The 18,086-nt window shown below is 45.1% G+C and overlaps 2 protein-coding genes across 2 annotated transcripts; both read right to left on the bottom strand.

Annotated features, from left to right (window-relative positions):
* Positions 1 to 132: 132 nt before the first annotated feature.
* On the bottom strand, positions 133 to 1,044 carry LOC133415233 (myeloid-associated differentiation marker-like protein 2). Its single transcript, XM_061701141.1, has one exon. The coding sequence runs from the start codon at positions 1,042 to 1,044 to the stop codon at positions 133 to 135; it is 912 nt and encodes a 303-aa protein (XP_061557125.1).
* Positions 1,045 to 2,858: 1,814 nt separating this feature from the next.
* Positions 2,859 to 11,233, bottom strand: notum1a (notum, palmitoleoyl-protein carboxylesterase a). The gene is made up of 11 exons (XM_061700490.1): positions 10,817 to 11,233; positions 8,072 to 8,124; positions 7,886 to 7,981; positions 6,476 to 6,536; positions 6,320 to 6,378; positions 6,132 to 6,234; positions 5,865 to 6,056; positions 5,132 to 5,229; positions 4,889 to 5,036; positions 4,750 to 4,797; positions 2,859 to 4,671 (listed from the first exon to the last, which is right to left on the bottom strand). The coding sequence occupies exons 1-11, from the start codon at positions 11,167 to 11,169 to the stop codon at positions 4,368 to 4,370; spliced, it is 1,515 nt and encodes a 504-aa protein (XP_061556474.1). The 5' UTR covers positions 11,170 to 11,233; the 3' UTR covers positions 2,859 to 4,367.
* Between the last annotated feature and the right edge of the window lie 6,853 nt (positions 11,234 to 18,086).

The following is an 18,086-nucleotide window of genomic DNA, read 5'->3' as shown; positions in this document are numbered from 1 at the left end:
GTCAGCCGATGACTCAGTCTTGTAAATCTCTTGCAGTTTTAGCTGAAGTTTTTGAGGTTGATGTAATGCTTAGTTCTGCGGAGCCCAGTCTTTATTCAAAGAATGATCCTAGCAAAGGTCTAACATGGAAATTCAGACAGCAGCATTTGTGACAAAGCGAATCCTCTGTGAGTAGATCAGGTCAACAAAGTAAAGAATCAGGTTGACGTTGGTGAACACGGCCACCACCAGCTTGCTTTCCCACGGGCATTCTCCGCGTGGACAGTTCTCCGGCCGAGTCGTCGAGCTGTACTTCTTGTCAAAGCTGAAGATGGGCCACACCAGTGCGGTGCTGAGGTAGAGGATCACAGACATAAAGGTGTAGATGACCACGAACCGGTCAAAAGGGAAGCCCAGGGAAGATGTCCTCCCAGATATTGTCAGTATGACCACCAGCACAGTGATAGTGAAGCAAAGGCTGTACACTACCACGCAGTACTCAGTGGCTATGTAGTTGTCATACTCGCTGTAATTGTCCAGAGCTCCAAAAATAATGCAGGCCACAAATCCTTGGACCACCTTGAGTAGACCAGACACGGTTGCCATGTACCCAACCACAGCGCCCGGTTTGGCCCGAGTTATGAACACTTCGGTGGCGTAAGGGAAGACGCAGACACTGGAGATCACAGTCACAGCGATGCGGTAGGCTTGCTCATCGCAGCCCTCGTTGGGGCAGTCCATTTCCAGGAAGTAGACGGGGTACACCACGGAGGCGGTGATGTACATGAGTGTCGCCAGCATGGCGAAAGCCACCGTTAGGTTGTCCCACGAGATGGGTATGCAGACGTGGAGTCGTGTTATGTCCAGGCTGAACACCACCAGCGTCACAGCAAAGCAGAAACACCACGTGAACATGCAGAAGTACCCATAGGTGGCGCTGTAGCCTGCACTGTGCGACACTAAGGCGATGATGGTGGAGCCGAAGAGCAGCTGGCACATTCGGGCTGCACCTAAAGGTGACAACACGGCTTCCTTGTTGAGGTAGTGTCCACCGCGAGCATCCATCATGTATAAATGTTAACCACTCGTAACAACTGTTGAAATTCTTATCGAAATTCTTTCTTGGTTGCTTTTTAAAGGGAGTCCTTAATTACAAGGGTCTGTACTTCGTTTCCTCCAGAGCTGGCATTACAGCTTCTCTCTTATAAACCCTTTACAGTAGATTCTACTACTTAAAGCAAGCAGAGTAAGACATGACAATAAGTTACTCTCGATTAGTATTAGTCTTTGCTGTACATGTCTGTAAGCAATAAAATAGACGTATCAGTCCTGTTACAAAAAAGCAGTCAAATACCGTTGAGAATCGTGGCAGCCTGTCAATGAAATCTTTCTTTGCTTGTGCTCTTAAAAAGTTCTCCAGTGTATTACAAGGTCGGTCCTGTTCCATAGGCCTTCCTCAGGTCATATCCAGGGATCGGTCATCCAACAATAGCCCTCAGTGGCCAACCGGTGCGCTTGTTTGTGCTCCTGTCAGTCAAGTTCTTTGGCGTCTTCATTGTAGCCCTCCATCGAAAAAACTGTCAAAATTTGGTCGTCCTCCCTTGTCCCCGTGTCTCTTGTGTCTGACCGGGTGTCGTGGTGGATTGTTCGAGACGGCTGTTTAAATGAAAGTTTGCCATGCACAGGGTTACAGGCCCCTGGCTAGCGCTATAAATAGGGTCTCTATATTCCACAGCAGTGTGGGAGGCTACATGTGGTGGGCAGTAGAGGAGTCGTCTTTCTTGGGAGGCTGAGTCAGAGCTCCTGCCATAAGAAACCGGCATTTATACACCGTGTAATGACAGGGCGGAATGCTGACACGCCCATTAGAGACAGCAATTATACACGATCCAACAGGAAAATTATACAGAAGCAATGGTAGATTTGAGCTAGGAAGTGAACATGAATTAGTAGTTACCGAAAATACTTACCGTACTGATACTTGTATGCTAGGATGTTGAATAGATATTGTACCTGAGATTCCTGATGATGATATTTTGGCCTAGCTACGGCTTTTGTAAATATGTGAGGATGAGAAACTTGGAGATGTGCATACTGTATTTCCCTGCATAGAAAATATTGACAGAAATGTGTTAATAAAACAAAGTTCCAAACGTGCACTTAAGAGAATACATTTCATTTATTAACGTACCTCTCTCTAGTTCTGAGAAAACACTTTATATTTTGGAATTAACTTAATATGTGTTTTACTAGCATGTTAACTGCTAACACACGGCACCAGCACTATATCACTAACAGCTTGTTAGCTAGTGTGCTACCTGATAGCCATTCTTTAAAAAAAAAAAAAAACACACACACCAACGGCTTCACACTTGGGCTACGCTAACAGTTTAAAAGAAACAATTTGGTACAAGCTAGCATACCAGCACTATATCTCTAACAGCTCATTAGCAACTGCAGAAACTAATATATGATCCTCAAAACATTCAGGCTAATAAGCTAACAGCTCAAAAATTGGGAACTCGAAAGTAGCTTATTCAATTAGGACCTTAGAACATGGGCCAAATCCCGACAAAAAATGGAACCTTCAAACCAAAATGACTCACCAACTGCATTTAGAGTGGCGGTCCTTTGGTGATTTCCGTTCGCCCGGTCTTGATGTAGGTCTTGTTGTGGATTATAGCTTAAAGCAATAGGTGAAAAATCCATGCTGGATTTCATGTCAATCAGATGCACCTACCTACCTTGTCATTTACTTATTTTAAGTTTGTCAGACCTGTAAAAAAAAATGCTATAATGCATGTAATGAAGTGGAAGGTGAGGGTGATCATCCAAAAAATAACGAAGAGAACATTTTCTTTTTCCCTTTGTACGTATGTAATGTGTCTTTTCTTTCAGGTCTGATACAAAGACATGCAGTCAACACAAAGAGGGAAAAAAAACATCCATGTATTTACAATTTTTCAAAGAATCACTTCTCTGCGAAAAAAACAGCACTTATAAATATGATTTACATAACAAAATAAATATGTAAATAACCGATGTAGTTCGAGTTTCTCCTGTTAAAAATATGTTACAGAATAAAATTACAATTAGTAATACAGTTCCTTCTGTGGTTGGTGTGAGGAAAGAGGTCCTTAGAAAGACACCAGTCCATACAGCATTGCCATTAGATTAAAAGGTGATCTCGAATATGAAATATAAGCATGGAGTTGACATTGTGAACACTTGAAAGAACCTATACAAATACTCTAAACATATACAATAGACAATATTTGTCTCCTTTTAGATGCTCATTGCATTGATCTGAGGATTGGGAAAACTAGCGAGGAGCCTAATTTACAGTATGTTCTTTGGATCTTGAATGATCCACTTGCAAGAGGTCCACTTTAGATTCAATGGCACTATGGTGTGTGTGTGTGTGTGTGTGTGTGTGTGTGTGTGTGTGTGTATGCGGCTCAACATAATGACTGTAAAACGCCTCCGGGTCCACTAACTAGCAGAGCTTCGATTTCAATTCAATCTATGAGGAAGGCTGCTGATGTGAAACAAACCATCAGTGACTGGATTACCAGTTTTGAGTAGTTGTCTTTACAGCATGTGGCCCCCATCAGTTGTGAGCAGTAGTGAGTCGTTCGGGAGGGACTATGGGACAAGTAAGTATACTGTATTTCCTCAACTAGTGGCCATCCCTGTAATTGACGCCTCACCCCACTTAGATGGCATTATCCACCTCAAATAAAGTCCAATAAGACGCCAGTGAAGATTCCCAGTTCATAAATGCTTTAAACTCAACTAATGCAGGAGTTCACCAAAATAGCAGCACTGAAGCACAGAGAACATTATCACATTTAAATGAGTTCCCCCGCGCAGTATTAATGATTATCTTCCGTTATCTGGAGACATTGATTAGCAGTTGACTCCAGGAAACTCTGACATGTGGTTGCTCCACAATATTATGTGCGTCCATCTGGGGAGCTACTCGACTTATTACCTCCTGCCTTGGTTATTTGCCTTTCGCTGCATTTCTCGATAATAGTCCTTTTGTTTTTAAGCGCAATATACAAATAATATGGTTTAATATTATTCCAAAAATGCATTTGTACAAATAAATGCATAATAGCGTTTGAGTAAATAAACCTCCCCCGCCACTATATGCGGAAATACGGTGAGCGTTTTGTTGTTGTTGTTTTTTGTTTTGTTTTTTGTTTTGAGGTGCAACATTAAGCAGGGTGTCACAAGGGGGGAGAGTAACGTGGAGAGATTGGTTGGAGGTATCAGGTATTGACACTGGCCAGAGAGACCAGCCACAACCCTACTTGGGCTTTAGCTTGAAGATACTGTTAAGTGTGGTTTTTTTTTTGGTTTGTTTGTTTGTACGAGTCCCCTTAGCTGCCACTGCTAAGCATGCCCAGTAGCTTGCTGGGGTCCATTCCCTGCTGCTGAGCCATCTTCTGCACGTCGAAGCCCATGTGCATGAGGAACTGGATGACGTTCATCTCTTGGCCCGTAAACTGGTCTCGGATGGTGGGGCAGGTGGGGTTGCAGTGCGGCCACGGGCAGCTGTCGATCAAATGCACGGGGCAGCCTTTGGGCGGGGCTTTGTTGTTCCTGTTGTCGTTGAGACTGCGGTCCCAGCAGTGCAGTGCCCGGGGCAAGGAAGTACCTTTGACCTGCACGTCCGTCCAGTAGCTGTAAGAGGACACAAGAGGGCGCTGTTAACTCAAAAGTATGCCCACCAAATGATAGACAGCGGCGCTTCAAACTCACTTTCTTGTGATGACTTCATGAGAGAGGCATGCTGGGGCGAACATAGCCCTAAAATGGAAGGCATTTTCAGTCAGGCGCCGTGTTAAAAATCCAACCACTTTGTTCTCCTTTCCCTCGTAAATACATGAGGTTAACTTACGGTACATCTTTTAGGGTGTTCCTTAGCTCAATGCCCAGATTTTGGATGTAACGCCACTGGCCTTCCTGCACTGGCTGGCCTGTCAACTGAATATTGTCCACTGTCAACTGGGCCTCGTCGAACAGCCACTGGACGACAAAGACTGGGCCTACGAGTCGGTATAATAGGGGCAGATTTAAACCAAACGGATCATTTATGCTTCTGTCGGTAAGAGAATGCGGTTTCTGTGGTGCCAAAGCATACTTTTTATGGAGGGGAAGACTCGGTAGCCAAAGAAACAATTCCACTCCTCTCCTTCATGGGCTTGTTTGCATTTCTCTGGTACCACTCCTCCCCAGTACCTGTTTGATAAGGTCAAATCAAATGATCAGTGCCATTTTACGGGGGCCAAGTGTGGCAGTGCCCCACTTGACCCAGCAGGTGGCGGACTAGCATAAGAAAAAAAGCTGGTGACAAGTTTACACCCTGAACAGGGACAGTATAGCTACCAGGTCCTTCAGTATTTTCTGCTAAGTTATGCGGTTGTCAAGGAAGCTACATATTGATGTTGACAAGTTTTTTTTTAACTACATTGATCATGTCAATCTTGCTTTGGGGTGTCAATGATTGTCCCTTTGGAAGCCTGGCTCCTAATGTGTGACGTGACCAGGAAACAGCCTTTTCCCTCACTTTGGTTTAGCCCCTGGCTATGGAGCACATGCGCCAAGCCCCAGAAGCAAGCGCTTGCAATCTCGCCAGTGATTGGCAAATTAGTATCCGGGTGGCTTCCTGCTCGGTTCACAATAGCTGGAGAACGGATAAGGCCAAAACATGAGCACTTCAAGTGCAACTACACGTATATTGTGAGGGATACTGTTACGTTCCAGAAAATTGATGACTCAAATGAGCACTGCTGCGTGCCACTTTGTATCGGATCTAGTTGCTGTAAGATGACAGCCGTGTATAGCCTCTGGATTCTGAGTGCCAAGTTGCCTACTTGATGCCTCTCTTGATGGTCTCGGTGGGGGCACAGCTGACCGCGTCCAAGCAGTCTGTAAAATCATATTGCTTGTTGTCCAGGAACCAACCGGAGTCCGCCAGGCCGCGCACTTGTATCCCAGTGTGTCCCAGACCCTCCAGCAGCTCTGACACACGGTCCACATTCAGCAGCACCCCCGTCCCACCAGCACTGCACGCAAATGTGACATAGATTGGCAATTGCAGCACCGATTTGAATGTTTTTTTTTTTTACTTGTGAACATACCTGCTCCCAGCCAGCAGCAGAACCTTGGCGTTGTCCAGACCCTTTTTAAGCAAGGCTTTCGCAACCTCTTGAATGATCAGCGAGCCCATAAATGCATAGCCATCTGCTCACCACACAGAGGGAACACGTGGAATTTGGAGTTTGCTTCCCTTCCATGCTATGATTTCGACGATCCAGCAATGACTTACTGTGCTCTGTTTTGGCGGTGGCGCCGCTCCAAGCATCACTGGAACAGTACGGGACGTACCTGTTACGAACAATATTCAAGTCATTGGATGTTCAAGTCAAACACTGTCATTAGAAAGAATTGTACAAAACAAAACAACAAACACGAGTCAACCTACACCATGTTGGCATTCCACCAGTGAGGGTTTTCCTCCGGCAGCGGAGACAGAATCCCAGTGCCTGTGCAGACAGATCACCGTGTGTATGTGTTCACTGTGATGGGTTAAATGCAGAGAACAAATTTCGTGTGCATGCATGCATGTTCATGACAATAAAAGGTGATTCTTCTTCTTCTTCATGTATCATTAGCCATTCCGGCACTCCCAGACACATCCTCTTCCTCCTCATCATCATTACCACATGGATTATAGTTATTACACCGCAACGAAAGACGGAAACATCCATGTTCTTGGAGCAGCGGGCGCCAGGTCGACTTACGCCGCAGACGCAAGCGATTGGCTCGCAGTCACGACAGCAGAGCGAGGCCAATGTTTACATCGACAGTGAGCAGGTTTACACAAAACCTATTTGACCTGGACGTTGGTCTGGGAGACGAATGGTCATGCAAAAAATAAATAAATACTCAAACCATACCCTAACTATACCAAAAGGAAAGTGAAGTTAAAGAGGCAGATCCGCATCATAGCGCTTTCTTCGCCAAATTCTACATAAATAATGCCTGAATCTTAATTCTGGTATAATTCTGGTTATTGCAGTTAGGGCTGTATGTGAAGGCTCTTGTATGCCAATGGGGCTTTCAGGGGATACATAGGATTCATGGTCTGATTCTTTTTTGTGCGCAGAGCACAGCTCATGGTACTCTTGGGTCACATTTGTCGTAGGAGCACTTGAGATGGCAACACGGGCCCGACAAATTTATATCTCTGTCTTCAGCATAGATTTAACGCCGTTCAACAGACAGTTTAATTTGGGCTGGATCCGTATTGTTTTGTCGTTCCTTTGGGGCATACCATCTGGGAACTAGTGGTGGTAAAAGTGGACTACGCTTGCGTGACCAAAGGGATCCAGGTCACTTGGGTTAGTGTTGTTGGCCTGTAACTGGAGTCAATGGCCCGATACGACCGAATCATCTGAATCCACTGTGCTTCTGGTGAGTTTGCCAACTCGAGTCCATGAACTGATAGACTTAAGTCAGCCATGTTTCAGATGGGTCTGCCACCTCAAATCAGTGAACCAATACAAGCGACTCTTCGGAGTCTGCAGTGTTTCCAGCGAGTCTTCCGTGTTTCTGTCAGTTTGCTAACTCGCCTTATGTAGCTACTTGGCAGCAGCCAGCCAGAGGACTTATAGACGCCGGAGACCTTGGACTTGTGATTCCTGAGTCATTGCGAGCATTTGAGTCTTGAACCCGAGGGATTCAGGATCGGACGAGCTCTTGTAGAAACCATTGCGGCCATCGAGATGAAGTGTTGTTCATTTTGTGAGACTTTGAGATCAAGTGGTATTAGTTTCGCAGTGATTCCAGGCCGATGATCTTATACACAGCAGACATGTGAGGTGACGCCGACCTGTTTTTGTTTGAGGCCACTTGGACGAGCTCATCAGCCTCCTCATGGTCTCGTATCGGCTGTCGCAGTTCTCTTTGTTGAAGCAGTACCAGCCGCCTGCACAGAGCGCGCACAAAGAGTCCGTTTAGAGTTATTCAAATGAAAAACATTTGGAAGAGCGATATACTGTACATTCTTTGTACTTACCTTCCAGGAATATCAACCAGCGTCTGCTTCCTCTGGATTCTTTCAGGTAATACCTAAGGGACATCCAAGAATACGCCATTGCGTCATGTACAATCTCCAGTTTACACGATACCTTTTAGTTTTCGACCAGCGTGACAATATATTTTAAACAGACACATTCCAAGGTTGATATGGTGGACTTTCCAAATCTTCGGGGGAGATAACTAACTGCGGTAATACCTTCACCGTTTCTGTTGTCAGGCAGTCAGACTCTTATCCCGAATGTTAGCATCCTGCTGCTTTGTTGATTGCGATCTTCCCAAAAAAGGTGACAACAGGCTGCAGCAATGGCAAAAAGGTAACTGCATTGGAAGATCACTGATGTTGCTTATCTCAAGCTCCCCTATGCTGCTTAGAGTACAAATAGCAGTCCGCGAACTGGGATGTTTCTTTGAGCTCATCATTCTTCGGTAGTGATCTCACGACAACGCCAATGACCAAATCGATTGGTATTTTAGATTGCGTTAATCGCACGATAGCTCACATTGCACGTCGCGACAAATTCCAGGGCCAAGCAGACGGATAATCACGGGTGTGTCAATGAGGCAGCGGCAGGCAACCACTCGTGACTAAACTCCAGCGACAGCCAAACACGTTTCAGTGACTGCATACAAATCTGTTTGCTCGGATGCTGAGTCATACTTTGGCTGTGTTTAATGACTTTACACTATTATAGTAAGCCGCAGTCAGCGCTGTTGACTTCCAAGCACTTTATGCCACTAAACAAGTGGAAGATCAAACTTAAGTCGAATCCTACATTCTCACACATACTAAATGATTTTATTTGTCAGCAAATGTGAGCTGATGGATTTAGCATCTTAACTGAGAACCACCGCAGTGCTGAATGCAAAAAAAGACCATCTGCCAGTGAACTGTCTCCCTGCACTGTTACTCCCGCTGTGTCTCTAAAGACATTTAACCCACCAATGCTCATCGTATATAATCATTTTCCTACATTTTGTATGGCACTTCAAATGTTTTATAAAAACCAAGTGGCCCCTGATAGGACAAAAGGTTCCCCACTCTTGCTCAAGACAGAACGCAATAACTTTAAAAAGCTTTTTACGTGTGACATCATCGTGCATTGAGTTCTGTGGCTTAACCGTTTTTAGCATTGAAATGGACTATTTCCTGGATTTACTATTGCCGCATGCATTTCTGTGCAAAAGCAGCATGAAACAGACAAGTCGTGAATCTCTGGCATGAGCCTGATTCGATACATATCTCGACACAAAGGTTTCAAAAAGGGCGGAACGATACAATACGGTTCAGTATGGGAGCGATACGATGATTCGATATGATTCGATTTGGTGCGGAAACAATGCGATAGTTAACATTTGCTGATGTTGACGTTAATCATAAAGGACTTTGATTTGACTTGACTTAACCCAATTGTATAAAATCACATTTGTCTGACCCTTTTTTCAAACATGTAAAATACAACTTGTTTCTGAGAATTGTTGCTGTATGGCACTGTTAAATGAATAAACAACAAAATATATATCTCAATTTTCAAACATCAAATGAATTATTTCAATAGATCCCAACAATGTATTTTGTGAAGAAAATAGTCTGCATAAACAAGGAGACGGGGGTGGTCCAGCACCGCGAAAACCATGCGAGCGAGAGCGCCACTGCGTAACGTTAAGTCGCATTCAATGTTTACAACTGCCGGGGGGGAAATGTAGCGCCTGTGAAACGCTATTTTGCTATCGCTGTGACCACTAACTACCCCTAATGAAAAAGCTATTTGATGTTGAAATAGTGACGCTAAAGAGAAATGCCGTTAAACCAGTCGTGTCGGTAGTGCCCACCACGTTTGGGTTGTAAGCATAACATTACGTCAGCGGCACACCGTGCGAGAGCTCTCGCGCTTGTTTTAAGAGATGAAAACTCTAAAGCCACAGGCAACCGATCCCGAGACTCGCGATATCTGGTCCACAGGCCTACAACCAAAGTATCGAAGGATTCCTGGCGGATTTTGTATCGATTATGGAGTCCGCTACCGATACAGTCGTATCTCTCGCCTTTACGGACGGATGTCCGGTCGCATCGGTTTATCGTTCCCGACACTAGAATTTACACGCACTAATGATAAAGAACACGGCAGACATTACATCCAGAATGAAGAACAACAGATGTTGCTCAAAAAGGCCTTTGCCAGTCAATAAACAAGCCTAATGGTGAGCAACATACAGGATGTTACAGAATGTATAACAGACGTGGATAAAGAAAAGATCTTTGCCAATGACTAAACTAGCTTGCAACATTTTACAATGCAACCGAATAAAAATTGAAGCGGCCCAATTTTGGTATTTAAGGGTCATAAACGTAACGCGAGGCAACACAAAAGGTGTTTCCGAATTTATAATAGCAGACATCAAATGTAAAAGAAGGCAGTTGCCAATCACTCAAATACATTTGACTTTGACAATGTGACTCGATAAAGTGAAACAGGACCCATTTTTGGCCGCAGTCCACAGTTTGGGAAAGGCTTGTTCTATAGTAGGGTATAAGGCGCAAAACACTGGAAAAATCATGCTGAGTGACAAAAACCACGTAACATCATTTCTAAGAAAAAAAGGCCATTTTGGGAGCCGCAGTCTGGAAATCCTGTCCTGTAAGCGGGGGTCGTTGCCTGCAGCTTCTGTCGGCGGTTTGAGCAGTGACCACACGCGCGTTTTGCAAACTTGAACTTTTACGTACCCGGCGTGGCTCCCGTCGTTGCAGGTGACCGAGGCGTTCTCCAGAAAGTGCAGCCTCATGTCGTGGTCGAGCTTCTGCGCCGAGCACGGGTACAGCGACTGCGCCAGGTTCTTCACCTGCGTCATGAAGTTATCCATGTTCTCCTCCACGGCGGTGAAATCCAGTGGGAAGCTCTCGGTGGCGTCACCCCGGTTGCCGCTCGCCGCCCGGTATGTGGGAGGCGGCGGCGCGCGTCGCGGTTGCGGGTTGCGGCCGCCGCGGAACCTCCGCGCGCCCAGGCCGGCTCCGGACTGCATCACTACCAGGAGGAGCGGAACCAACAGCGGCAGCAACGATGAGGCTGTCATCTTCATCCTCGGAGAGTTACCGCGAGTTTTGGGCAATTTGACTTTGAAGTCCTGTTCGATCACAGACGCTCCACTCCACACTGGTGCCATCCTCTTGTATTTTATTCAAACTTTCCCCCCTCGGGTGCGCGTCCAGCCAATCAGCAGCGGCGGGGCAGGACTCGGGGCACGATCAAGCGTGGCAGAACAACACCCACCCACCTACCCACCTACCCACCCATACCACCACAACCCTTCTCTCTGTCTTTTTTTTTTTTTTTTGAAACACATGCTTCTTTTGATCCACGATGTTCTCATTTGATGTGGTGGCTTTTATTGGTCTTGAAATGTCCATTTCCCCATTGCAACACCAATTTATTATGACGTGACAATAAACTTCTTGTTTGTCATATGCACATTCACGTTACGCTGAAGTAAGATTAATTTTGACGCGGACACACACACACACACACACCATCTCATGGTTTGTGACTTTTAACCTAGACAGAAATGACGATTTCCCTGTTGCAACATCGATTTATTTAAGTGACAATAGTAAATGCACGTCTTGGTCTTAGCACATTCGTATCACATAAAAAGTAAGATTAGTCATTTAAAGGGCGAGGTAACTATCTTGGATACTTTTTTGGGATTTATTTAATCGGACAAAGTGCCCCTTACAACATGAATTTATGAAGCAACAATTCTCCTCTTGTTGGCCAAATGCAGATTCATAGCAACATAAAAGTAAGATTCATTTGCTAATTTAAAGAGGGGGTGAACTGTGATGGTAGTGACTTGGATACTTGTTTGTTTCTTTTTTTGATCCAGACAGGGCCTCCGAAGATCAAAGCAGCCATCACTCTTTCTCCCCCTCCTCCCTCCCACATCAGTCTCTCCCGCTCTGTCTCCCTCCAAACCTCGCCGGGTGACGTATATTCCAGAGCATCCCGAGTGCAGGAAAACGCGGGAATGTGTTGTCGCGCACCTCCAGGCGACCTTTCGTTTTGAGGACACTTTTCGACCGGGATGCAAACGTTTGCAAACTGATGGAAATTTGACCCAACGTTTTTTTGTATGATTATCCCTGACAAACTTTGGGGTGGGGGTGGGGGAGGCCACCTCTTTTTCCAGCCCTGGCCGCCCCAGGGACTTGTTTACAGTCCTAAAGCTAGTTTAGCATTGCTAGCGCTGATATTTTGGTGATGATGGATATGGAGATGGGAAAAAAGTCAGTCAGAACAGTGGAAGCAGGATTTATTCAAAAGTCCCTTTCAGGCAGAACTTGCCGAAGCAGCTGATGGTCATTTTCGGCAATCTACAAAGGTCCATAAACGTGAACGCCACCCTGGATGACTGCCCCTGTTTCCGATATGAAGAACCCCCCCGCCTGTAGTCCACCGTCCGTGTTTGTTGGCAAGTAAACCCCAACTACAGAGAACAGAGAGGTGGGTGCATGATATCACGGTTTCCCCAAATTAGCATATTGGGTGTCTACATGGAGATGCACTGTAGCCATTTGGGGAACAGTTTTGAAAATTTGCCGATTTCGGGCTAAAACAAAACGCTGTCTGCTGAAACACGAACATTTGCAATTCTTGAGAAAATTCTTGACTGTGCACCTAATTGGAAGTCCTTGCGTTTGGCCTCTCTGGCTCCCGTAATTCTCTTGTTCCTTTTTAGTCCCCCCCCCCCCCCCGCCGTTTTCTGGTTGTACCGCAGACACAAATGTAACCATACAAGTCGGCAGGGATTAATCCTGGAATTAGGTCATTTGAAAATGACCCAGCTGTTCTGATTGCAGTGCCTTAGAAGTGCCCCCGTGCCCTCTCCCACCGCCGCCCAACCCCCCCCCGCTGAGCCCCCGGCTCCAACGCCAGGCCTCCTGTGAAAATCAAAGCCACGACTCTTTCATCTCCGATCAGTTGCATGTGCCCCTCGCAGATCCGCAGGTTTTACTTCTTAAGACCGCGCTGGCAGCGGTGATCATGCGACCAATGCCTGTTGCCTCCACCCCCCACCGCCCCCGACGCACCGTAGCCCGCCGGTTCCGCTCGCACACCTCCATCATCCGTCTCGGCACGCCTGTTAGCGTTGATGCGCACATGCTGTTGTCATCGAGGGTCCGTCCAGCGCGGGCCGTCGAGTGCGGCGAGTTGGAACTGTTAGGTCAGGTTACATCAAAGAGATCAGGAGGGATCAGCCTCTTGAAAGGGACAGCCTCTGGCTCAAATCATCAGAAACAGGTGGAGGTCCTCAATTGGAGAACAAAGCGGACGGAGATCACCATCCATAAAGCATGTATGGTTCATGGAGGAGTTTCAATTGAGAGCGCAAACGACGCAAAATAAGAATGGAACAAAGCGGCTTGGGGATTCTGGTAATCTGCCATTTTGGTTCATCCCAAAGCAAAACAATTTTTCAGTCCAAGATGGAAGATATAACGTCATAAAAAGCAAATATGACACATGGTGAATTTGAGCTTTAAAAGGTTCAGTCGATAACTTCTGAAGTCCGTCAATCAAAAAAAACCATCAAGATTTCAACTGTTGATTCTGCATGGATTGCTGACCACTGAAACTGCAATGAAGAATCCCAATGCAAGACAATTATTCAGTCCGAGATCTAAAATATCACGCCCGTAGAAAGCAAGTAGTTATGATAAGTGCATGATGAATATTGTCCTTGGAAGGTCCTTCAGAAATCATCAGTTCATGTCATCGGTCATTCAAAAAATTGTCTCGGAAGTTTGAACTGATGATTCTTCAGCGCTTCCCGACCTTTATTGAGCTAAAGGACATCTTGCATTAGAAAAATCTCACAGTGCAACACCAAACACAAAATGTCACAAAAACGACATACACTGAAATAATGATGATGATCCGATCTCAGTTCATTCCCAAATGTAGTTTGCGTCAAATCCGAGCCTCTTTAGTTGAACACTGGCTATTATTCTGTTGTATGAATGGCAACAGGTGCACACACGGGTTCACTGTACCTTCTCCCATCGAGTGGAAGAGCATTTCATTGTTCTGCCTGTCACTATATGTTGCTGGTATAAATAGGTGAACAAAGATATATTATTTGCAGTAAATAAATACATTAATCCTTCCCCGCAGCGCATCAATCATATATCTAAAGAACATGTACGTACGACCAGGACCTGTGCTATGGGGTGGTTGATAGCTGAGCCCCGAGTCGAAAAAAAGTGAGTGCAAACCGTGACACGCACGCGAGCCCCTGATAAAAAAGAAAACCAGACATTTCCGCGGTGTCATCTTTTCTTCCTGTGAATTAGTACATGCCGGTTAGTGTGCGGATCAGTGCATGTCGCGAAAAGAGGAATTTGCAAATGCCAAACTGGGACTATGCTCGGGTTCGCTGTAGTCCAGCGACTGGACTCTGACCGGTGCTTGAAAATGGCAGCTTGTCGCACGGCAAAGCTGCCAAGTCACGGGTGCAGGAACTCTGCGTCGACGGGATTACGTCAATGTGCCTCACTGTTGCATCACAAGTCGTCCAAATTCAGAACAGCTCATTACCAGACACGTTTTCAGAAATAGGCAGAAAAGATTTCCTGAGTTGTCTTATTTCACATTTGATGGGTAGGGAGGCCATCTGGAGATGTAACTATTTGTATACAAACAATTAAAAAGTCATTTTCCATAATGTGTCCCCTTTTAGAATACAGAATAAATTAATTTACTACAACAAACATGAATGGAAAAAGCCCTTTGCCAAGAAAGTATGAGTCCAGCTTGATAATAAAATTAAATGGCTTACAGCATTTTGGGCCCTCACCCACAGCTTTGGAAACGCTGAGCTTGTTTTCTTAATATTGTCCTTTAGGAAGACATTGATCTATTGCTAATGCTCCAGCACTTAAAAGCCATCCGCTCTTGGGAACACTTTGAGCTTCTGTTCGACGTCACCTGGGGGCTGAACTCCGGATGCGGGTCCCCTTAATTTCACGTTGAAGCTGTTGTCAAAAGCCACCCAAAACAAACAAGTACAGAGATTCCCGGTGTTAACGCACCGTAGAACCCCTTTCATGTGCCCTCGCCACATGTCCCTGACATTCGCCAGAGAGTCTCTGGATGACCTTGATCCCGATATTAAATCAAGAGGTGCCATCTAAGATGTGCATGCAAATGGGGAGTACGAGAGAATAAGTGAGGCAGGAGACATCTGTCGAGCAGCCTCTCATTTCGTAAGATCCATCTATTTGTTGCAGATGATGCACACAACCCCCCCCCACCCCACCCCGGCTCCTCCGCTTGATAGGAACCAACTCTTTCAAGACCGGACAGCTTGCATTAGGGTCAGCTGTTTGTTGTTCATGGACGACGAATAGCTGCTGTTGCCTCTTAACAGAGTTTTCCTCCGAGGGCTGCATGCAGAAAAATGCAAGGATGCAAGGACCACTTTGAAATTCTTCAACTTGAATTGATTAAACTCACCAACATCAATCCATCAAGCAATTAGTTATTTTGAAAAACTGCGATGCCACAGCTTTCTGTTAAATAGTTAGAAACACAAGCAGTGTTCAAGGATCATCACTTCACTCACTGCCAGCCATTTTCAAAGCTGAGTTACCCGTACTGCCAGCTGTTTTAGAGCATTTTGAATGATCTTTCAAGACCCCCACCATATTATAATAATGAACCCCCTAAAAGAAAGAGATACGCTTTTCTTTCACCAGAAAAAAAACATTTGTTTCTAACTTTTTCTCGTCATTTGTAATCAGCAGTAAGACATGGGTTTCTTTCACGCCGCCCAAAATGTTTTTGACCAAAAAACATTTTCTCTTTTGTGAAAAGAAACATGTCGAGCAGAACCAGAGGTGGCGTTGCCGGGGGGGGCACAGATTGTTTTTCCACGCAAGTATCTGTATTTCTTAAGTAGAGTGTACGTACGTTGTTAAGCACAAAGTTTGCTGGGTTCCATGTAAAAAGGTAAAGGGGATAAGAATTTGTACGCAAAGCGCTTACAAATAAAGTTTTCAAATGCCCGTAATTGTCTTCTGTTACGGCTCCGTTCCGGCAATTTTGCGGGGTCGCTACGTGCAGGCCGAGTGCAATTCCGGTTTAATGGTCTGACGCGTTGCCTTGGGAAGACTCCACGGAAGCAGAGTCAGGATTGAAATATTTGGTGACAGTTTTGGTCAGAATAGGTCATCGCTGTACGCACTGAGCTGGCCCGGTGGCCGCCATTACTGCATGCTGTGCCTCATTATCCTGGACACTTTCTTAACACGGAGCAGCCGTTTTCTTTTATCCCGACAGCCGAAGGATGAAGCTACTGTAATCAAAGAAGACAAAGATCAGTGCCAGCTTTCGTCCTACCTGCTTTGATGTCATTTCTTTCGGGCGGGGGTGCGCAGCAGCTGACGTCGTTTGCCAAAGAGCAACCGTCGTCGCCAAATGTCTGACAGGCGGCTTTTCATCAACATGACATCACTCTGCTACTTGATTACTTTCCACAGGCTCTTCCAGGCCTCTGATTTCTTTCTATTCTTTCTTTTTTTCGCCACAGGAATCGTAAATCAGCATCGCTGCCGTCGCCTCACCATCTGACAAACACATTAGCATGTTTTGAATACACACAATATTTACAGTCACAGTCGGTGAATGAGCTGCGCGCGATGTTAGGATTTGCCGGCCCGTGAACGATGCATTTCTCAGGGTAAATTCACTTTTGGAATCAGTGCAGCGTTCCCCAACCTTTATTGAGCACATTTTACATTCGAAAAATCTCATCGCAAAAATATCACCGTGTCACGCCATTTATTCACAAATTTACTAATCTGCCTATTGAATTGAAAACAAAGCGGTTATTCTGATGTACAAAAGTATGAATGGTTACAGTAAACCCTCCCATCAGCAAAGGGGGAAAATATGTGATACAGAGAGACCATAAAAAAAAGAACAAACATTTTAACTAACTCCCACATGCTCGAAACACATTTAAACCTATTAAAACACTTATTAAACACATTGTAAAAATATTTGAACACGCAAATAAATTACCGTACTTATTGTAGAGTATATGTGTTAGTTATGTGCCTTTAGTAGGCGGGGCCTAATGGGGTAGCGCGTTACATCAGCTATTCTGCGTGTGAGTGCTTGGGCGTGAGTTGTGGTCGACAGCCGCTCCTGTTTTGAGTGTGCTCGCCGTGTTTGTGTGTTACTGTCCTTCCAGCATTCAATAAATGGCTGAAAAGTGCATCGGCGATTATGGCATGCGGATGATTGAGCAGACAATCAAAAGTGTGTTTTTGGGTAGGTTTCTACATCCTGTTTGTTGTTCCAATGCCATTAGCTTGATAGGACTCCCACCCAGAGTTGGTATTGATACATTTTTCACATTTATCACAAAGGACTTTAGTTCAAATCATCTGTGATTGCTGTCGTGCATTTGAGTCCATCTGTTTGTAATAATTGACGAGTATGTTAGCTTCTGACGCTAACTGGCTAGCTGCCAACTGGCTGGCTGCCATATGCTTGTCAGTTTGGATCAAAAGTTAGAATGTTTGTGTTGCGCTTTAACATTTTACATTACATGAGTGGTTGATGTAATTTTACTTGCGTGACAGTTTGTCAGTGTTTTATTGGTTTTAAGGAAATAATATTAGATTGGTTAACTTCTGGGGCAGCACAGTTGCCTAGTGGTTCGTTCGTCTGCCTCCTAGTTCTGAGGTCCACGGTTTGAATCTTCGCTCTGTGTATGTTTTACCCGTGCTTGTGTAGGTACGGGTAAAACATTCACAAACATCAATCCAGTTAATAACAAGGAATTTCCAAATGTAGTTTTCATTGTTTTCAATTGGACGAACGTGGCCGTGATAGCACCGAAAGGTACAATTTGATGTAAACAATATATTGATATATTTAAAAAGCTGAAGTTGGAAATTACAAAATCAGACAAAAGCCCCCACCCGTGGG

The sequence above is a fragment of the Phycodurus eques genome, chromosome 16 (assembly GCF_024500275.1).
Source record: "Phycodurus eques isolate BA_2022a chromosome 16, UOR_Pequ_1.1, whole genome shotgun sequence".
In the NCBI taxonomy this organism is placed as follows: domain Eukaryota; kingdom Metazoa; phylum Chordata; class Actinopteri; order Syngnathiformes; family Syngnathidae; genus Phycodurus; species Phycodurus eques.
The sequence above is the reverse complement of the archived record's forward strand: the minus strand, read 5'-3'. Positions and strand labels throughout refer to the sequence as shown.

Excerpts from the sequence above, each read along its gene's own strand:
- LOC133415233 (XM_061701141.1), bottom strand. The coding sequence starts at position 1,044 with ATGGATGCTCGCGGTGGACACTACCTCAACAAGGAAGCCGTGTTGTCA.
- notum1a (XM_061700490.1), bottom strand. The coding sequence starts at position 11,169 with ATGAAGATGACAGCCTCATCGTTGCTGCCGCTGTTGGTTCCGCTCCTC. Across the intron at positions 6,537-7,885 it reads GTGGCCTCAAACAAAAACAG|GCACTGGGATTCTGTCTCCG; the intron begins GTCGGCGTCACC and ends CTGTCTGCACAG. Across the intron at positions 6,057-6,131 it reads CTGCTGCTGGCTGGGAGCAG|TGCTGGTGGGACGGGGGTGC; the intron begins GTATGTTCACAA and ends ATTTGCGTGCAG.